General features: G+C 42.1%; 1 protein-coding gene across 1 annotated transcript; it reads right to left on the bottom strand.

Annotated features, from left to right (window-relative positions):
• Positions 1-13,621: 13,621 nt before the first annotated feature.
• RBM15 (RNA binding motif protein 15) lies at positions 13,622-21,728 on the bottom strand. The gene is made up of 2 exons (XM_058716255.1): positions 18,085-21,728; positions 13,622-13,991 (listed from the first exon to the last, which is right to left on the bottom strand). Exons 1-2 carry the CDS (start codon positions 20,948-20,950, stop codon positions 13,945-13,947), a joined length of 2,913 nt encoding a protein of 970 aa, XP_058572238.1. The 5' UTR covers positions 20,951-21,728; the 3' UTR covers positions 13,622-13,944.
• Between the last annotated feature and the right edge of the window lie 1,173 nt (positions 21,729-22,901).

Genomic DNA, 22,901 nt, shown 5'->3' on the forward strand with positions numbered 1-22,901 from the left:
ATGTGAATAGAGAGCCCCTCATTATTTGGGTGATTTTAAGAGGAAACAAAAAATCCTCGAGTTCTCTGTAACACCAAGCTCCCTTATAATCTCTTTCAGAACACTCTTGAAAACTATTGTTATTAAAAATAATAATTAAAATTAAACAAAATAATTAAAATTAATTAAAAATTATTATTCTAAACTTCCATTCACCTCTGCTTTAAAATATTATTTAATATTAATAATCATTTTAAACAACTGCCTCACTATAGAGAAAAAGACTAAACTGAAACCCTGGCTTTGACTCTAAAATACCATACCCTCTCAACTCCCTGTGTAGGCTTCTGTGCAAGCTTTGCATAGTCTCACCCTTCACAACCTGACTCACTCAAAGGCCACCTCCTCCGGAGACCTCCCCTAGCAGGAAGTCATTCTCTGGTCTGAATCCCAACTTTTTTTTTTTTTTTTTTTTTTTTTTTTTGAGAGAGAGAGAGAGAGAGAGAGAGAGAGAGAGCGCGCGTGTGAGCTCGCACAAGGAGAGCAAGAGCAGGGACAGAGGGAGCTCCACATTGTCAGTGCAGAGCCCGACGCAGGGCTGGCACCCAAGAACCATGAGATGATGACCTGAGCTGAAGTCACACACTTAATTGACTGAGCCACCCAGGTGTCCCCCCATCTACCTTTTAACAGAGTACTAAATGAGCTTACATGTCGCTCCGCCACTAAATCTGCAAGATCAACAAGTTGGATGGTGTTCTACTGATCTTTGTATGCCCAGCATAAACTTTGGAACCAAATTAATCTGGGTTCAAATCTCAGTTATCTTAAAAACAGTAGTTAGTCCTATTTAAAACCCAGGTTTTAGGAGCGCCTGGGTGGCTCGGTCAGTTAAGCATCCCTTCAGCTCAAGTCATGAGCTCACGGTTCGTGCCCCATGTCTGCTTGGGATTCTCTTTCTCCCTCTCTCTCTCTCTGCCCCTCCCCTTGCTCTGTCTCTCTCTCTCTCAAAATAAATGAATAAACTTAAAAAAATTTTTTTAAAAAACCTAGGTTTTACATTTATTTTTTTTAATTTATTTTATTTATCTTTTTAATGTTTTTATTTATTTTTGAGACAGAGAGAGAGAGAGCATGAGCAAGGGAGGGACAGAGAAAGAGCAAGACACAGAATCTGAAGCAGGCTCCAGGCTCCGAGCTGTCAGCACGGAGCCCGACGCGGGGCTCGAACTCACAGACCGTGAGATCATGACCTGAGCCGAAGTCGGACGCTCAACCTACTGAGCCACCCAGACGCCCCTAGGTTTTACATTTAGACATAAATGTCTAACATTATCTTTCTATTTTAGACATAAGACAGTATGAAAAAAACAAACACCACCCCGCTTACACACACAAACAGCAAAAACAGTTAATAAATTCCCACTCTTGTTGCCTGCTGCCATATGACCTCATGAAGGTTATCAACCTGGGTGCCACTTTTATCCTCCATACATGAGGTTAACAGCACTAACCCACCTCACAGATACACTCTAAGGCCTAAATGAAAATACACCTGTACTAAGCAAAATAACCCTCATACACAGTAGCCGCAAATTTCCTTTCTTCTTTCTACATCCAAACAGAAGCTAAATAAATCAGTGATTTATTAGGCACCACTCTCATCCATCCCCCTTTCCTTGTAAGCAATAATTTTCTCAAAAGAGACTTTACTTAGGACAATGAGATTCCTTCCTCCTATGAAAGCAGACTGTACATTTTAAGTAGAACCAACTGAAGAATTCCAAGTTGAATACCGACTTGAACAAACTTTATGAATCTTATGCAACAGAGCAACTCTTCACCCTGCTCAAACCTGGGTGGTGTGCAGGGGTGCCTGGGTGGCTCAGTCAGTAAAGCGTCCGACTTTGGCTCGGGTCATGATCTCGCGGTTTGTGAGTTCCAGCCCCGCGTCGGGCTCTATGCTGAGCTCAAAGCCTGGAACCTGCTTTGGATTCTCTATCTTCCCCTCTCTCTGCCCCTCCCATGCTCATGCTCTGTCTCTCAATAATAAGTAAAAACGTTAAGAAAAAAAATTTTAAACCTGGGTGGTGTGGATTAAAAAGTCTGATTTCCTAGGCTACAAGACGTTAAAGACAGCTATAATTAATGTAGTCCTTGTTTTAACAACTAACTTATGATGTTCCTATTCATTTATTACTTTTCTTGGACAATATTCTAAGATGTCACCAAGTCTCTTAAGAATCCGTAACCTAGAAATACTACTATCCCAGAGTTTCAAGAAAAGCAAAAACAGTTCACTGGTCTTCTTTCCCCTTCCCCCTCAAGAGATCCCTAGGAGACAAAGAGGAAACAAATATTAAATTAGGATACACAGCTGTGTGTGTGGAGTGGTAGGGTGGCGAACAACTTTATTTCAACATCCAATGTATACTACTTACTGGGTGAGGCACATTTTATATATTATCGTATTTAATCTTTACCACCTTTAGAAGCAGATACTAGGATGCCCATCTTACCAATCAGTAAGGCTTAAAGTCAAATTAAGCACCCAGTAAACACTGGAGTCACAATTCAAACACAGACTGACCAGAAACCCTACACTTTCCTCTTTAGATCACCCTGACTTCTTGGCAGTACACAAGATCATGAAGTTAATTTAACTGAAAGCAGTTCTCTTATAATAAATTTGTTCTAACTCAAATCGGCATAAAATGTTATCATACCTCGACTGAAATGGAAAGGAGAATGCAAAGTACCTAAGAACCAGAACAAATTAAAGCCACAAAAGACAATTTGCTACGGCGCAGTAAAAATGTAGTTGTTATGATAATTAACATTTTTAGGTCTTCTAATATTCACCGAATCTTAAGCAAAGAAGGTAATGCCTGAGTACAGGCCACCTGTAGTTTCTCGATACTAAAATATTAGTTGCCATGTTCATAAATTGTAAGCCTTGACATATATATAGATTTTTTTATTTAGTAGAGCTATGACAACTTGAACATAAAAGTTCAGTGTACTTTCCTCTCAGCTACATATTGGCTTAAAACTGTTAAGATACCACCTCTTGCAGCTCTTACTCTAAGAAATGCCATGCTAACATTGTAAAAGAAGGAATTTTCTACATATGTTCATCACTAAGGACGATTTCTAATACTAAAACTCTAGTCATGGTACCTTTAACTTTTTAAAGTTCTTTCCTACCTAATACCTCATTATCATCGAGTCAAGCCTTTAAGGAAGTTGGGTAGGTATTATAATTCCTATTTTATACTGAAGGAACAAAAAGCAAATTAAGACCAAGTAGGGGCGCCTACTTGGGTGGCTCAGGCGGTTAAGCATCCGACTTCAGCTCAGGTCATGATCTCACGGTTTGTGAGTTCAAGCCCCACATCGGGCTCTGTGCTGACAGCTCGGAGCCTGGAGCCTGCTTCAGATTCTGTGTCTCCCTCTCTCTCTGCCCCTAACCCACTTGCATTCTGTCTCTGTCTCTCTCAAATATAAATAAACATTAAAAAAAAATTAAAAAGGAAATTAAGACCAAGTTATTTGCCTAAAGTTACAAAGTTAGTCCTTCACAGGGCCAACTCTGAAACCTAATTACCAGTGTTGATGAGATCATGGTCCCTGGCTTTCCTTCTTTAAGGATCCTCTGGAGGTTATGGGGCACCTGGGTGGTTCAGTCAGTTAAGCATCCGACTTCGGCTCAGGTCATGATCTCACAGTTCGTGAGTTCAAGCCCCGCGTTGGGCTCTGTGCTGTCACCTCAGAGCCTGGAGACTGCTTCGGATTCCCTCACCATTCTCCACCCATTCTCTGTTTCTCTCTCTCAAAAATAAACAAACATTAGGGGTGTCTGGGTGGCTTAGTCGGTTGGGTGTCCGACTTCTGCTCAGGTCCTGAGCTCACAGTTTCTGGGTTTGGGCCCCACATAAGGCTGCTTGGGATTCTGTGCCCCCCCCCCCCCCCCGTTCATGCTCTGTCTCTCTCTCTCTCAAAAAATAAACATAAAAAAAAAAAAAGGGATTCTCTGGAGGTTAAAATTTAATAAAAGCTACAACTAAACTTAAATGGACCAAAATGATAATTTTGCGATATTTTTCAAATAATCTAGGTATATTAATATATAGGACGCTATGTTTACAAAAATTAGTTTACTTAATGAACTTGTCCAGTCATAAAATCAACTATTCCCATGAGAAAAAACACACCATGTATTAATATTTTAGTTATTTTTAAGCAAGACATAATACAAAACATGGACAACGGTTTCTCTGAAATCTTCAATATAAAACCAAAGCCCAAAACTTTCTAAAAACCTTAAGTGTGTTTCTCTTATGCCAAAACCAACTGGTAGGAGGCTTTGTCTACATATCTGCCTAGTTATTTCTCACAAATATCTACCCAATTGTCTCAGATTTATGCCTAAGATATTAACATATACACAAATGCAAAATAACAAAAGTGGTTGGAATCAACTTCTAAATAAATCAGTTAAAATTCATGTTTTATTTCTGAGAGGTAAGCTGCCATTACCTGGGATCACTGAGGCAAATGACAACCATTTCTTAAAGAAATAAAAAAAGAACCTAATCCATGGCAACATTCCAACAGAAGCTAATATATTGTGAAATCTCCTCTATACATAATAATGATGAATAGTAAGTTAGTGAGGCCTTTTTAGGGACACAGAGAATAAACTAAGGGTAACCAACTGTCTGGGTTTGGCTGGAAATGAGGGAGGTTCCTGGGTCACGGGACTTTCAGTTTTAAAACCAGGATGAGTTGGCCACCTTTACTAAGGGGTAAAGAACACATCTGGATGTTTAAAAATTTTTTTTTCAACGTTTTTAATTTATTTTTGGGACAGAGAGAGACAGAGCATGAACGGGGGAGGGGCAGAGAGAGAGAGGGAGACACAGAATCGGAAACAGGCTACAGGCTCCAGGCTCCGAGCCATCAGCCCAGAGCCTGACGCGGGGCTCGAACCCACGGACCGCGAGATCGTGACCTGGCTGAAGTCGGACGCTTAACCGACTGCACCACCCAGGCGCCCCACATCTGGATGTTTAGATGGTTGATAGCACAGAGCTAAAACCTGAAGTTTTTTTCCTAGCCGCCCTCTCCCCTTCCCCCCAAAATCACAAATTCAATTCTATTTTTACCTCATTCAAGCCCCAGCGAGCAAACAGAAACACGATACACATTAGTAGTTAAAGAAGGGAGGCGTACATTTTTCATGAGAATCTACTCTCGGCCATGAACCGACCAGGGACTTGGAAGTGAGAGAAGACTTCCAGCTTTCACTTCTACAATTTTCACAGAACTGACGATTTGAGCTGAAATCAAGCCAAGAGGTCCCACTCTTTGCTACGTGTCAACCAACATCGTTGCTGTTTTAGCAGGGAAGAGAAGTCTACCCCTTAAGAGAAATATGTCAGGACCAAGGAAATGAGATAGATACGTTTTAAAGGGCAAGAGCCAATACTGCCTTCTTTCCAATATCTCAAAGCTAGTCCGAGTTTAGTATACATTATCTACATACACCAACCTGTAGATCGGAGTGTATCACACTTGATTACACAATTTCAAGCCTAAATGCCCCAGCTGTGTAGCACAGCCCTCTGAAGCCATAGCAGTAAGATGACTCACCAACTGGCAGGTGTCTTAGGGTCTACAAATAATGGATGTCTGCCTGGATGAGAACAAATGTATGTGCCCAACAGACGACCTCATCCTGCTTGGCAAAGAGAGGAGAGAAACTAAAAAACTGGTCAATAGTACTGTACTTGTTTTATAACGGAAAAAACCAGACTTAGCTCAAAAGAAGAGACTTGTAATTCATGCAGACTTTTAAAACGTCCTCTGTACATACTTTATATTCCAAAATTTTCACTTACCAGAAAGGTACAATAGAATAAGATCTAAGAGGATAAAAATCAGCTTTATAACCCCCAAATTAGAAACAAGTGAAAGTGAGAATTATCAGACTGAGTTCACTGTTTCAAGAAATGTGAAGTCAGAGTCACCAGAAAAATAAATCCATATTTAAACCCTCCTACTATATTTAATGACCTGATGTCAGTTTCCACTCAAGTGAAAATTAGTAGCTCATGTCTGAGTTCTAGTTCACTGATGTAGGTCTTTATGTGGAAACTGACACCATGCCAGTTAATAAGATATGGGTTTATAAATATGGAGTTTGAAAGAAACTTACCCTTTCCCTTTGTGCAGCTCTGACTTCCAACCCAGTTTCTATAGAAACAGGAGGACAAGTGCCAGTGCCAGAAGTCTGCCAATTAGAACTCATCTTTTAGTTGCTGAATAATAAAGCCGTATCCCAAAGTCGGCTATAGGTTTTTGATTGTCAGTAGTTCCTAAAAAGAAACCCAGGAGGAAAAAAAGACGTTTAACCAATTATTGTACTTAGAAATGTTCCCTCCTTTAAACTTGGCTATTAAAAAAAGCAGAGGAGGCTGATCCAATACCATACATGTTTAAAAACATTATTTATTAGAGCTTCAGACACTTCTGAACTTAAGGAGCACCAACAGAAGAAAAGGTGTCTTGGTGAATGTTTTTTTAGAATCTTCTATCATAAAAATCTACACATTAAAAATCATTCCTGTATCAAAATTGATATATTGCAATTTAGAGTATTCTCTGAACATTCATACCAGGCCATTCCCTGTAATATATGAATCTTAATATTTATTGTGTTATTTATCACCGTGATTAATATGAATTAGAGCTTGATTCTTGTTGCTATGTGAGGACAACCAATTTATGAAGTTACTATCACACTACAATTAAAAAAACAAAGGCAATCAGAATTTACTCTCGATCCTGTCCATATCTATTCCCCTAGAAAGATCTAAACCTATTTCTACCAAATATTCTAACGTGTGGGGCACCTATCAGCAAACAGTGTCTCAAGTATCCTCACCATTATCTGTAAAAAATAACACAATGAAAAAATATCTCACAATGAAGAGTGGACTAGAACGGAACAGGAAGGAAGAAAAAAACACATAAGCGTAACAAAATAAGCAAGAGCCAACCGAGACAGGCAATAGCAACCCCTCCCCGTCTAGGTGACAGAAACCTCTGGTAATTTTCTGTCACCAGAAGCTCACTACCTAAGAACTCTTTGTTCCTACTTGTTGGAAATATTTTCTAAATGCTTTAAAGTGAATGTCACTGACTAGTGAAATCTGAAAATCTTATGTATGAGGTATAAGATTCTAAACATCCATTTTTATTACAGAGAATATGTATGTATCTACATCTTAAGCAGCTTTTCTTGAACTTTAAAGTACATACGAATTACCTAGGGTTCTCATCCCATGCAATGGGTCAGGGTGAGAACATGTAATTCTTTATACTTCTGACAAGTTTCAAGGTGATGCTAATGGCTGCTGGTCCGAGGTCCACACTATCAATAGTAAGGCTACACTCTGAAAGTTTTGGGTTTTGATTTTCAAACAGTGCTTAAGAGGTTCATTGTACGTGTTTGTACGTATGCTTATGACCTGTCTCTAGAGCAACAGATCTTAACCCTGGCTACACATTAGAATCATTTGGGGCACTTAAAACAAAAATATAATACCGGGACCTTGGCAGAATCCCACTCCACCTTGATCAATGTAAATGAATCTGAGAGAGGAATTTCCAGGTTATTAGTATCAAGAAGTTCCTTAGATGATACTAATTAATGTACAGCCAGGTTTGAAACCTCTGCTGTAGAATGCAGAAAAATTCCAGTCAAGAAGTCTTTGTTTACCGAAGTATTTCTGATACAAAGAATATACACAAACTAGATGCCTATCCTGGAAGCAAGGTAAAACTACTGACAGTCAATTTCTATATGCTAACATACAAATTTTACGGAACACCAATTTCCCCAATATGCATTAAAATATGTAACTAAAAATATGTATGTACATAGCACCTGAGAGTGTTAATTTTTCCTGTAATGATAGTTCTACTCTGGACATATATGTAATAACGTGCTTATGCACTCAACTTTTTCATTAAGTCCTTCTTTTGGGAAAAGAATTGTCGGTCACCTGAGAAAGGTCATATACTAATTCAGCACTTAAAACCTGAATACACATTTATACCTGGTTTGCACAGGGTGACAGCCATTCCACAAGAAGACCCACTAAATCGCTATTTTAGCATGGAAGTCTGGATTGATACCACTAGAAAGCTTGCAAGTTATGAAATATAGAAAGCATAGTCAGGGTGTTATACCAGAAACTATACATGACCACAGTGGAAACTCTCCTGACAATAGCAGAAAGAATAAAAAAAGACACGTGGAGAAAATAAGGATGGACTAGGAAGAAGACTGCCCTCAAATCTCAGGGTGGCCAGCAATTATGAGCCTGAGAAGAAATAAATCTCTACTATGCTTATTTAAATAAAAGGACACTGCTGAATCTCTGAGCAAGGACAGTTTCAGTCTTAAAGTGAACCTGAAATGCTAATGTATCTTTGGAGGAAATATCTTGGACTTGTAAATAGTTGAAAGATTTCCTATTTTGAATTACTTATATGTTTGTCTTCAATTGGTGTAGCGAATTAATTCTTCAAATACTTGGGTACCTATTGTATGTATACATACCAGGCATTATTCTAGATTTTGGGACTAGGTGAAGGATAGTTGTGTTACTTTCCTGAGACTGGTAGTCAAATCTTGATCAAGTCACATCACTCTGCCTCCTTGAAACTTTCAATGGCTTTCTACTACATTCAGCATTTGTCCTTGGCAACTGGCCCTGACTTACACTTCACTATCTCCCTTCTTCCATCAGAATGTCAGCTCCATGAGAAAAATTTGTTTTCTTTACCAATATACTCCCAAGATCTACAATAACTCCTGGTACAGAACAGATACCTAAATATTTGAAGAATTAGCCATACTAACTGAAGACAAACCCAGTTTAGATAATGCAAAATAGGAAATCTTCCAACCATTTAGAAATCAAAGATACACTCAACTTTATCTATAATTCCATTGTCTCAATCCTGTTAGTAACCTAGTTAGGAGGTAGCAGATATAGGTGTGGTTCATTCATGGAAAGCAACTTGCACATGTACATGCACGTATATATTCATATCCTAGAGTCACTTTCGATTTTAATTTCAGACAGACTACAGTCACGTTATTTTTAGATTAACATGTGAAAACTCAAGAATATCCCAATCAGTTCCTGGCTCTGTATCCAACAACCAACTCACAAAACTTTTCTGGTATCCCTTTAGCATTTCATAAACTGAACAGTGGCCCTTCTCACAGACTGTTATGAGGCAAAATTACATACTAAGCTGGATTGAATTCCTTGGAGAAATAATTACAGGACTATAAAACTGTGACTTAAGCGACAATTTTCAGTGATAAATTCCATGGCATTTGCAGTTTCACTCTGCTTGTCTCTGTAACAGCTTTGAATTTATCTTCTGCAAATTCCTTCTTTCAGCCTCAGAGACAGGAAGGACATTATTCTGGCTCTTTCAGCTGGGATTCTTTTCCACACCATCTCCCCTTCCCATGCCTTATATACGACATTACTCCAAGTTTATACGTCAGCACTCTACTCTCTGGGGGCCAGTGATGCTCAACACGTGGCCAACGACCACGGACTACATCAGAATTACCTGGGAAGCCTGTAGAGGAACAAAGACTCCGGGGCCGTGCCAGCCCGAACAAATCCCAGAGTGCCTGGGGTTGGAGCCAAGGGCCTGCATGTTTCCCAAGAACCACAAATGTTGATACACTCTACAGTTTGAAACCCGCCCAGACATCTTCTCAGGTTTGCAGCTTTACCCATCCCAGCCTCCAGAAAAAAGTAGCAAGGCAGGTATGGCAAGACGGCGACCAAGAACCCTAGCTGGGACCAAGGCCTGGCTAGAACCCTGGCTCCATCAACCACTAGCTGTCAGAGTATGGTCTGTGGTGAGACTTACAGGAGACAATGTGTGCACAGGACCTGGCCGAATGTTTGGCTTAAAGTGGGTATTTAACAAATGACTGCTATTATTAGTACCGTCACTTTCTGTCAACATGCCTCAACCTGATTATGCGTCCTCACTTCCCACCTTGCTCAAACTGCCTTGCGCTTCAGGATTCCCTATTTCTGTTGTTCCAACCATTTTACAAGTTGCCCAGGCTTCAGCCTGCTCAACTTTTCCAGTGATCAACCAGCTGTTACAATATTCATGCTTGTCTGCCTGACATCTCAAGCCCTACCTCCCTCACCATGCCACATCCTTCTCCAACTAACAAAATTATTTTGTAAAGTTTTTCTTCACGATCGCAGCTTCAAGTAACCTGTTCATGTGCTCATCCATACACCCTTATCTCCTATAAAAATCCATTGGCAATTAATCAAATACTGTGAACTTCTCCCCTGATATTTCACCATTTACTTGTTTTTATATTGTAATTACAGTATAAGCTGCTAACACAGGTAGAGACTATTTGATACTTTCATCTATATGCTCAGCACTTTACTTGTTAATATGCGGTCAGCATTCAAATGATTATACAGAAACTCTACTTGAATGCTTAATTCTAAGCGTTTGAGTAGAAGAAGCATGTTAAGTAATTTGACCTCAAGGTCAAAATCTTTTCTTGGCTGCTAAGGACAATCTTGTCTGAGGTTTGGAGGAATTCTGTTATACAACGAATTGCTTAAGGAGAGGAAACTGGAATGGGAGGGAGATGGAGGTAGTGGTCAGATAAGCCATAATCAGATATCCTATTGGAAAAAGAAAACTAGATGCTGCCACGAGCCATAAGCATTAAATTTACCACCTCAGATAAACAGCCTGTAAACAATAATGTGACTTAAGCTACAGAAGTGGCACTTTATAAAACCTAAGTTGTTATTACTAAAGTCACAGTACTCCCTATTTTCAATTTTAATACAGCCAGGCTTTTCAAAATGAGCACAATTCAATTCAGAGGTGTTACTGGAATTATTTCCTTTACAGTAGAATCCTAAATTTAGACCATATGGAAGACACTGCAAAAGCACACAAATAATTCAAAAGGGCAGGTCTCAATTTATAAAACCAGAACTCTAGATCTAACACTCAGCCCAATTAATAATTTTTTGTTCATGGTGCAGCTAGAAACAAAATGATTTCATGCGTAGTTTCAAAAGATTGTCATGCTGTGTACCTTCCCATTTTGCATGATATGATCTCATATACAAATAAACAAATGTTCTATTTGTAACATATCTTCTTGTTCTTGAGATGAAACCCAAGACCTTAGAAAGATAACCAAACATGCAGAAAGAGTATTAACATAATCTTCCTTAAACCATTACAGTGACTTAAAATACTTGTTTGCTAGTTGGAAAAACTACTTAATGGGCTTTCAGTATGGACTAGCCAGAGGAAGAAAATACACTGGAAATTGACATTTTCGACAGGTATAAAACATCTGAAGAAATATAGGTGGGACTATTTAGCAAAGCTTTAGATGACAGCCAACTCATAAGCAAATGTTGTAAATGACACACTGATAAACTGAAAAACAAAAACAAACACCCACTGTACCTCACTTTTCCCCTTTGGAAAGAGAAAACAAGAATTTCGTGAAGAGCAAAATCCTATTCAAAATTTCAACACCACTTAAAATAAAGGAAACCTAGTTGTATTATACATTAAAAAAGTCGTGCTCATGTTAAGTTGCCAAAGCCTGACACTTGATTAATGTTGGGGGCGTGAGAGATTGGAAGGGCTCGAAAGGCTGGTAGGACTAAATGGACAATGAAAATGGGAAGAGCAGACAAAAGCTGGATTTCTCATAACATTGCCTAGTCACTTCCCACAAACTGTAGTTATTTTTATAATTTAATCTCATTAGAAGACAAGGAAAAAACTAACCATTTTGGCTAAAATATCTATCATTCCAGTCTGATGGTACTTTTCTTCTCTCTCGCGCACGCACTCGCTCTCTCTCTCTCCCTCTATGCTGACCTGGAGGTTTAGAATCAGTGTTTGTAATGGCAACATTTTATAGCAGTTAAGTTCTCCCAGTACCATGAAATCACCACAAAGGGTGAAGGCCATGGTTAATAGAAAACATCAAAACTTTAAAGGACATCAAGGCTGTAAATCCCATCCCAAATCCATAACCAGGATTTTACTATTTTGGCTCCCATATGAAAAAAATTTTTCAAATGCAAATTAAGAAAAACAATACACACACACACACACACACACACACACACACACACACACACCAAGTAGCACAAAAGCTCCCCCTGGGATTTTGCAAACACAACACACTTGGGTGAGGGGAGAGAGCTAGTAAAGGCAGCAGAGTGCCTAAAGACTTGCAATCAGAGAAACAATACCCCAACCAGCCAAAGCCCTCACCCTATTCATCAAATGCATTTTTGACCTCTAAAAACCCTCTTACCTGTTTACAAGAGTTTACACAGCTGTTTGCCACTGGAACACCACCTTGCAGAGTATAACCGTGGCATCCTTTGTTGATAATCACCTGTTGCCTAAGTAAGCATCATCCCGCATGGAGACAGACAGCACTAGGGCTCTTCCATCCGAGGTTAAAATTCAAAACAAGCCCAACAAGCCTGCATTTCAAGGTGGTCTTCGTCTGCAACTAGTTAAGTTTAAAACTGGCAAACGACAATGGCGTCTGAAGCCCACGGTGCAGCACTGCTGGCTTCCTCTTGAACTCCAGCGTTGTCACTGTGCACCGAAGTCTCCTGCTGCAAACAGGGGAGTTGTTCTCCTGTACTGGGAACAGCTTCCAAAGCTCAGGAGCCCCTGTACAGGATAACGCAGGAACTAAAGGCAAACACTTTTTCCTCCTTAAGGACGCCTCCATTTTTTCCTCACACTCTGTACTACCAACCGAAGTGACTGGGCCTGAGTGTGCGTTCGTACCTACGAAACCGTCACGGTGCATGCACATCCAAGGCATGTGGAACCACAGGTCAAATAAGGCACAGATACCGAGTAACGGTTCTAATTACAAACGCTAGCTCTCAGGAACTCTTCATCCATTCAGCACTAAACCCATCACTGCATAACTCTGGGAAGAAGCCCCTGGAGACGGAGGAGCTTCTCCAATGTGTCAGGAAAGGCTTTATTAACATCATCATTAACATTTAAAAAGCAAACGGAGCATTTCTCCTTCTTTTGGCAATTTGGTGCAAATGTTAAGTGCAAGATAAAGCAATCTCAAACTTTTCTTCAAATTAAAAATGAAACTAAGGCCAAACGTGATGGGTGAACAAAACAAATCAAAACTTAAATTTCAGCAACTCCGGCTCTTCAAACCAGCAAAGCCCCCGACTCGTGCACTGTGGTGAGGCTTACGGTGCTTGCCCCGGCTTCTTGCGTGCCAGCAAACAGCACCATTTCCTCATCAAGTTGAGGACCGAGAAGCAAATGATCCCCTTCGCTGCAAACAAAGGGGGTCACAGTAACACTAGTGATCCTTCAGAATTGACACACCGTGATAGTCAAAATGATGGTCTCCCTGCTTCTTGCTCAAGACATACAAGATCTGAGCAGCAGCAAGAACCCCCTCAGCTGCAAACAAAGGGGTCAAAGGTTTGCCGTCAATTCACTTCCAGGCAGAAAAACATTTTCCTCAAAAGAAACAATTTATTTAGAATAAAACAAAAGCAGCTCAACTGTGAGCGCACGTTTGAGTGACAGCTACTTTTAAGCTGTGTGAGCCATAAAAAGGGTTTTTCTTTACTTTTCCAGAAATCTTGTGTACACAGCACAAAGCAAGAGGTCATTTTTTTTCCACTTAAAACACCGGCATTGGCATCACAATAGCAGATACACAACTTTAAGCTGCCATTTTAGTAAAATGCACAAATACTAAACAGATTAGCTTTCTTCCATCAAGAGGCCCATGTAAACTCCACATAAGCAATAACTTCTCTTCAAAAAGGTCCATTAGAGCTTTGAATTCCATATCTTCAATCCGCAGTTCACCAGTTTTGCTTGCGGGGGGGAAAAAAAGGTTATTCAGTACAAATGTTTACAATATTAAAAATATATATATTTCCCCTATGCCATTATAGATGAACATAACATTAACAAGACCTTCCTTGGATAATCCAGCTTGACTTCAAAAAGCACCAATAATACCCACTGGCACATACCTTGAATGAGTTTACCGTATGAATAGACAAATAACAAGTAGAACAACAGGGTGGACTTTTTTAAGGACTGCCACTGAGCGAAGATTACAGGACTGAAAATACCCCTTGTACTCATGTAACTGAGTAAAACATATCAAACAAATTCAGAAAGACAGGAAGTTTACAATCAATTTATGATCAATATATTCTAAGTAGAACTTAAAAAATGAAACTAAAAAAAAGGTGGAGTCAAACTTTTACCCCCTCTGTTTTCGTTCTGTAATTTATATGGAACAATACAGAACTATTCTGTTGCTATAGAAAGGGGTCAAGATACAAAGCCATTTAAAAATCCACCTTCATCTGGGTTACCAAAGACAGCCGCTGTTATTTTAAGAAAACACTCGTACAGACAATTGCTAAACACCCAAAGAACGCTTTAGGACTTTTACTTTTCAACTCTGTTTAAACCACACGTATAAAACTTTTTACTCAGCTAGACAGTTCACTGTGGTTACCTGAAATCATTGTCTCCCTTTAGGGACATCACTAGAAGCAGACTGCTAACGGGGCCAACTCCACCCCACTTCTCTTCTTGTCCTCATACCTAACTGCTATCTCAAAACCAAACACTGTGGCAGAAACAGAAAAAAACATCCAGAAGTTCTCTCCCAAACTTTTCACATAAAAAGGTCATTAAGGCCCTCTTCTCAAGAGGAGATCCTAATTCTATCACCACAGAGGTTTCGGTGAATGGTCCCTGTATGGACTCAAATTGCAGTTCAAGCTGAATTTGCATAATGAGCAATTTCACGGTCTAAAAAAGTGGATTTCAAATTTTAAAAAACAAAACAAATATGGCCAGTGAAAACCTGCTCATAACATTTCAAAATAAATCCAAACAGTGTTTGACTCTGAAAGCAACAAACACACACCTTATTTTTCTTACTGTACCTCAAGTGATCTGAGTTAAGGGCCAGAGTATGTGACCTTCAAAATGTAACAAAAGCTTATACCGGCCAGAGGATGGACATTTTAAGACGTAATCCTTAAAGGGAAAACTCTATCTACACAGTCAATGTAGACACACATGTAAAACCAGGAATTTAAATTTTTGTGTGGGAAACGCTTAATAGGAATCCCAGTTACAACTAACAAAATAACAGTAAAAAATTGGCCAGGAGCTGAATGCTTGCTTAATTTTCCATAAACTCTGGAGTTGTGGATCTCAAGTCTTAATTAGCTTGATGTTTTTCACCAGTAATACTTAATATGTCATTATATAATATACTGAAGAAATTTTCTTTGCATTCATTTGAGCTGAGTTCCAGAAAAATCAACCAAACGAGTATTTTTTTTTTTTTAAGTAAAAGAAACAAGTGGTTGTTATAAAGAACATCCAATATTGAGATTATGAAATTCTGGCTAACGAGAATTAGAACCAGATAGCTTTAGACTCTTGCTTTTCATTCTATTCTGAAGGCTTAAATAGTTTAACAATATTAGGAACCTACGCAGTGGAATGGGCAACACAAATTAAGAGATTCATCTGGACGATGGCACTCTGTAAGTAAGCACCAAACTAAACATAATTAGTTATTTCTAATACATACATTTAGAAATGGTATCAAGCCATTGTTTCAAAAAACTGAAGCACAAATTGCCCAGACCTAACAAAAACCACCATGTCAGATAAAGATTCAAACAAACATGGAGCAAAAACCACAGTACTCTTCGGTTGGTTGTCACATCAACTAAAAAAAAAAAAAAAAAAAAAAAGGAAAAAAAAGGGGAAAGAAAGAAAAAAAAGAAAAAGGGGAAAAAAACCCCATTTTAGATTAGAGTAAAATTATATGTCGTGGACTTCACTCTCTAAAAGAGCAAAATCATTTGTCCAGCTTTCTTATCAAAAGATATTCAAAAGTTAATGGTTAGTGAGAGTATTTAAACTGGAAAAATGTATCTAACCAAACTGTACTTTGACCCCACGTACGCAGACTGCAAACTCACGTTACTTTCGGAACAGTGTCTCCTCCATATTAGTGTGGCAAGTACAGGTTTTTAAAAGCAAAAAGCACCAGGTCTTAACTTGTAGGATCTCAGGTATTTTCCCTACAAGCACACCAAGGACCTTTGTGCTCACAGCCTAGTACCTTCCTTCTATCACAATGGCTAGTTTTTCCAGTTTAAAAACAACAAAAACCCTAGAAAAACCTCCACACTTATAAAGAAAGTTTATAAATGCATAGTGAAAACCAAAAAGGATGACACAGCAGTGATGAGGATTTCATGCTGACATGCATTAGACACCTGTCATAACGGAAAATAAACAAATTACATGACATTTCCCTGGGTTATTATTGGTGCTATTTCAAAACTACCAGCTTTGATAACAGAAAGAAAACAGTTGGGTTCTGCCAGGCTTTCTATAAGTCACTTTCACAGAATAGAAACATGACCATGATCCAAAAGGTCCTAGAGTTTCTAATCATAATTAAATATCAAGGGCCTTACCTAAAGTCCTCAGCATTTAAATCAAGGGGGAAAACATACTTACTAATGACCTGAGAAACTAGGGGTGAGGACAGGGATAAAGAAACAAGACAAAAAAAAGAAAATCATCCATTACTGTTATGCAGCAAAAGCCCTTGTTAAGAACCAGAAATCACTATAACCTTCAGCTTTGGAATAAAAAAAAACCAAACTGTGAGGTTGGGTTAAATTATTTGGTTGGATTAAATTATTTTGTATTAATTCCAGGTGTCTGGGAAATACAACAATAAAAAGGGGTTTTCCTACACTGACATTTCAGTTCTCTGTGGTTGGACACCAGTGAAAAAGACATTCAAAACATTTTCAATAATGTAATGCCATCGCTACTGCTTATAAATGAAAATAAAAATACAGGCAAAATTTAAAAAGAGCGTGTCAAAGGCATTTCACGATGACTTAAAAAATTTCTGTGATCCAGATATGGCTAATTAATGCCCACTAAAACAAAAGCTGACTTATGAGCCTGCAGACAACTCTTCTTTCTATTATTGAAATCAGAAATTTGCATGGATACAAAAACAAAAACTCATCTTTGATGAAAAACACTTAAGTTTTGAAATACGCACAATTAAATTAGAACTGTACCTGCTATACCTCTCTGAAAGTCAGTAAAAACACCACCACACACCAATAACTAACCAAAGAATTCTGATTTTAAAAACACCTACCCACTTCTTGCATACTAGCATAAGACATATATGGTTTGTAACCTACTCCTCAATTTTTACTGAACAGTTACAGCTACAAACCAAAAGTGCATATACGGGATACAGAACTTAACTAATGATAAAAATGTGTTAGAGCAGACACTCGGGGAATGAACCGTGTATTTTAAGAGAAATACTCAAATACCTGATTAAAATAATTACATTGCTATACAATTTACCAGTTTGTACTTTGAAGATTCCTGATCAAATTTCAGCCATACAAACAACACTTCTGGTATAGGAACTATTAACCTAAATACCAATTCAAGCCATTTTTAGGTATATATTATCATCTTTATATAGTCAAGTGGGCTCTTCTCCAAATCCCAACTTTTCAAAATTTTGAGCTTGTAACTCTGAGGATTTTTTTTTTAAGCTCAAGGTTAAAAAAGAAAAAAAAAAAAGAAAATGAAGAAAAAGAGGAAAAAAAGTTACTCCTAAGAGTGGGAACTCCTAATTAAAGTAAACCCATCTGCTTGCTACCTTCAGGGCATCCCTTTCGCTTAAAATAATAGCTAAACTGTCCTGACTTCTATTTTAAAGGTTTATAAAAATATAAAAAAGAGAAAAGCTACAACTAAACAACTAATTCAAAAGAAAATTTCATCTGATGCTGTATCCCATTATACATCACAAAACAGGAACCATGTCAAAGTAGTAAATACAAGTTACACATGGACTTTAGGACGCACCACGGACAATGATCATGACCAGGTAATCTTCTTCAGATTTGGCCAGTGCCTTGGCAGGGGAATCCAGGAACTGCTGGGAGAACTCACAGGGTGGAAAAGCGTGAAGGACTCCGGTGTTTTCCTTGTCTTTATTGCCCCCCACAGGGAGGCTTATCACCCCAGCGGCCTGCTTTTGCTTTAAATAGGACACAAGGTTCCTAAGTGGCCTCTGAGTAGAGGTGGCAGTGTCTGATGTGGCTGAGGAAGAGGAGGACCTGCTGTCAGAATTTCCAGGCACAGCCAGAAGAATGGCATAACCATTGGGCCCTGCCACTTTGATGCGTCGAGTTACTTCATCCAACTTGGGCTGGTCCAAACGAAGACGCTGAGTGATCTTGAGCTGGGCTACTTTGCCTCCGGTTGAGCCCTCCACAAGAAGACTGCTAGCCACCTGGAGGTCACCCTGCAACAGATGCATGTTGGAAGGAAAGTTGCTGTTCTTCAACAGAAGCATGCCCTGCCAGGCCAAACAGAGTTTGGGAGAGGCTGCGGCTGCAGGGGCTGTCCCACCATCCTGTTTCTGGGAAGGGGACTTCAGCTTCGAGGAAGCAGTGCTGGTGCTGGGTGCACTCCCATCAGACCGGTCTTCTTTTTTCAGAGGGCTTTTTCCCTCGGTGGGAGCAGCTGTCCGGTGCTTCCTATCCCGTTCAGCTGATGCAGAGTTTTTACGGTCCCGCTTGTCACCCTGGCTCTTCTCCAAACTACCTCGTCTGTCTCTGACTGGAGAGGGCCTTTCCAAGAGAAGAAGACGGGAAGATCGATCATTGTCACTGTTGTAGCGATCCCGGCTACTGCTCAATTCTGGACTGCGGTCGGGAGAAGGAGCACAGTGACGCTTTCGGGGACGGTCACTCTCAGGGGACCTCTCCAGGTGCCGGCCCCCGCTCTCCTCAGGTGGCCTTCGCTTCCTAGGCTGGTCTCTGCTGCTGGGCAGATCTCGATCACCTCTGTCCCGGTCCAAGGACCAGCCATCTCGCCTGCGATCCAGGCTATCCAGTGGCTCATAGGCAGGCACAGCAGTAGCTGCAGTCCGAGTGCTGCGTTCGCGGACTGGGGGCGGGGGTGGCACCCAATCAGAATCAGGATAAAGGTCTCTATCACGATCTCTGTATAGCAAGGGTGGTGTCCTATCCCGAGCACCCCTCAAAGGGTCAGGTGCCCGATGTCCAAAAGCATCCGTCACCAATTCATAATGAGTCAAAGGCAGAGGCTGCAGATATTGCTGCTGGTATCGATGCTCTGTGTCTGCAAAGTCTACTCTAAGGCGTCGATCTGGGCCCCCAAGTGGGAAGCCACGCATGTGGGTCCAGGCAGCATGAGCTGCATCTAGGCTTTCGTACTGGATATACGCCCAACTATCACCTTTGCGGTAGTCTATGGTGCGGATGGTGCCAAATCGGTCAAACTCTCGAGCCAAGGCAGCAAGAGGCACCCAAGGTCCCAGACCACCCACCCAGAGGCGGGTGGTGGGTGTAGCTTTCCCATAACCAATTTTGATAGGATTCCGAATTATAATTTTGCCAGACATTGCTAGTTTGGCCCGGTGAGACATGTCTAGGTTCTCAAACTTGAGAAAACCATAGGTACTGGTCTGGCCCCGAGACGGCCTCTTGATGTCTACTTCTGTGATGACTCCAAAGCGGTCAAAAGCCCTTCTTAGATCACTCTCTGTCACAGTGATGTCTAGGTTGCCCAAGAAAAGCGTCCGGTTAGCTCGCTGATCGTCCTCGGGTGAGATCTCATCCACTTCTCTGAAAGGAGCAGCACCTGCTCCAGCTCCCACCCTTGGCTCAAGACTGTAAGTTGGGCGCACTCTTTCATAAAACGGGTAGTCTCGCTCTCTCTCCAGCTCACGGGGCAATGGTGGTGGAGGTGGAGGGGGCAGGCGGCCAAGGGCCAACTGCTGCAACCGGTAGTCTCTGTATCCCAGAGCTGCGCCACCAGGGGAAAGCGATCTCTGGCCTCCACCTCCTCCAGGGGGGTGCCGGTGACCACCTACAGAGGCCCCGACCACGCTGGCAGACGGAGGATAAGTATCTTTGTCTAAAGGGGAGCGGCTGCGGCGCCGGCTCACATACACTGCTTCTATCTTCAGCGGCCGGTCATAGAGCACTAGGCGGCCTCTGGCATGCTTGGCCGCCCGCGCGTCCTCTGGCCGCCGGAAGTTCACAAAGGCTACTCGCTCATCCCCGCTGCCGGAACCCGAGAGATGACTGATTTTGACACTTACATCACCGAAGCGTTTGAACTCGTGAAACAATCCGTCCTCCACCGCTTCGTCACTCAGCTGGGACCCCAACTCGCTTATCTTCAGTGTCTTGTATTCCCCGCCGTCCCCGCCGCCAGGAGCTGAGGAGGCGGCCCCAGAGGAACGTGACTCCCCGCCTCCACCCCGGGAGCTGCTGCGCGACTCGCCCCCGCCCGAGGAATTTTTGGTGCTTGGGGAGCTGTAACTATGCAAGCGGCTACTGGAGCTGCCCCCACCAGTGTCATACTCGCGGCTGCCACCTCGGCTGCTGGACTTGTCCAGATGAAGGCTGCGCCGCGAACCGCCGCCGCTGTCGGTCTTTCCGCTGCTACTCCCATTGCTGCCACCAGAGCCCCCTAACTTCTTGCTCCGCTCCCCGCGGGAAGTCGAGTCCTCACCACCACGGGAGCGTTTGGGCTTGACTGGGGAGCGCTCTTTTCCCTTCATTGTTGCGGGTCGTCGGAGGTCGTCTCCGCGGAGATGAGTAACCCGCCGCCCCGCGCTCGTTTCACACAGCGGAACCGCACGCCGCCATCTTGGACTCCGCCGCGGCGAAGGCTCCCGCCCCACAGTCCTCATTGGTCAATTAGCTCCTCTCTTCTACAGTCTCATTGGGAAAACGATTTGTCTGTCTTTACATCTCCCCGCGCTCCGGAAAGGCGCCCGCCCAACCAATGTTATTGGGTTCCCAACGCCCTAGTCGGTGTATTTCATTGGTTATATTCGTTGTCCATCTTAACGGTTCCTCGCGCCAGGCTGTAGCTCCGCCCCCCGCACTCTAGGGTCACCTGACCCAAAGTCTGGAGGTGTTGATTGGACAAAAAGTCTGCCCTGTAACGGTACTTCTAGCGCGGTAAAAGCAGTGATCCCACCTCCTCATTCCTTTCATTGGTTTGTGACTCCATCCTTTAACCCACTATTTGGGAAGTCGGGCGATCTGTTCCAGTGTTTTTTCTGAAAGGCCAGTTTACAGCGCTCTCGCGAGAGAGAAAGCGCTCCCTTTTTGGACCTCTTCTTCCAACTCCTAGGGCGGCTGAGAGAAGTTTAAATCTGATTGGATGTTGACGAGGAAGCTGATAGGCTGAAATAACTGTCCATCATTCGCTTAAAGGGGTAGGCCCGTATACTAAGGCTGACTGAAGGTGAAAGAGTAGAACACGCGCTTGCTGTGCGACGTCACTAAGTCGTCGCGAGATGGTGACCAGAGCTAGCTCCGCCTCCTCGCGCTTTCGGCATTCGCTCCTCAAACATTTGTTTGGTCCTACGGCGTACTTCGGTGTGCTTCGGGCTCCTGGAGCTCGAAACTTCTAGGCCGCCCACTTAGTACCTGTATGGGACGAGGGGCTGTCGGGGCGGATTCCTCAGGAAGCCGTCCCGGGGCGCCCAGCGGACACCATCTCAGTCCCGCTGGCTTCAGAACAGCCTGAAAAAGCTGGGGCCCGCAGGGCCGGCTGGTCGCGGGTTCACAGTTCGCAAAGTGCCGGGGCTCTCGGGGGCCCGCAGCGAGGAGGCAGCGCCGCCGAGCCGCAGCCTTCGGTGGCGGGCCGGCCCCCCTGGGCGCTCCCCGCTCCAGCCCAAGCACGCCGCGGGCATGTCAGTGCGCTCCCCACTTTCTGGTGCGAGTGCGTTTGGACTGCGTGATCCCGTAACCTAGATCTGTCCGCTCTTCCTTTGTAATGCCCCTCCCCGTTAAATGATCGGGTCAAGTTTACACTCTGCAGACGTGTCGCGTTTTTTCTGCGGCTTCTCCTACCTCCCGGCGTCAGGTTAGTAGAAGAACCCGGGAGCACAGCCCCCTTTGCCGTCTCTCTCAGTGAACCTCTTGTCGCCCGTAGTCATCCGCTTCAACGCCCAACTTTCAATTCTTTCCGGGGACCTTTATTGGGTAAGGCAAATAAAACACCTGCTCCAGATGCGGCTCTTCGGCAGGTGGAGGGAGGAAGTGCTGAGTTCGTCACAGCGGTTAGGCTTTTTGCAGTCCTCCCAGGTCGTCTTCTGGCAGAGGTTACGAGAATTCTTGCGTCGATCGTCTCCTCGGCCACTTCTCTCTCAAGGCCCAATATGTAGTAGGGAATGTGATTTTAAACATTTTTCCAAGGTAACAATAATTCCCCCAAACGGAGATCTAAACTCCAAAGCTAAGTTTTACGATTAGGACGGCAAAGTGTTTAGCCTTGCGTTAGCCATCCTTTTTCTAGATAATCTTCAGGAAGGTGAATATGAGTTTTTACTCTTAATTTGATCAAAGAAGCTTGAAAGAAGCCTAATAAGTGAAAGCATAAAAATCCGCGGCATTGTAGTGTGTAGATCTACTGGATGTAGCAAGATTAGCTATTAAAATAAAACTTCAGGGGCACCTGGATGGCTTAGTTGGTTAAGTGTCCAGCTCTTGATTTTGGCGAAGGTCTTGATCTTGCAGTTCTTGAGTTAAAGCCCCACACGGGGCTCTGCTTAGGCAGCGCGGAGCCTGCTTGAGATTTTCTCTCTCTCAAAATAAATAAACAACAACAACAAAACTTCATAAAGGCAT

This window comes from Neofelis nebulosa, chromosome 2 (genome assembly GCF_028018385.1).
Source record: "Neofelis nebulosa isolate mNeoNeb1 chromosome 2, mNeoNeb1.pri, whole genome shotgun sequence".
Classification (NCBI taxonomy): domain Eukaryota; kingdom Metazoa; phylum Chordata; class Mammalia; order Carnivora; family Felidae; genus Neofelis; species Neofelis nebulosa.

What these genes read in the sequence shown, in the direction of transcription:
- RBM15 (XM_058716255.1), bottom strand. Translation starts at nt 20,950, where the DNA reads ATGAGGACTGTGGGGCGGGAGCCTTCGCCGCGGCGGAGTCCAAGATGG. An exon ending in GGTCATGATCATTGTCCGTG is followed by an intron (nt 13,992 to 18,084) that starts GTGCGTCCTAAA and finishes CCCCCCCGCAAG; the next exon opens with CAAAACTGGTGAACTGCGGA.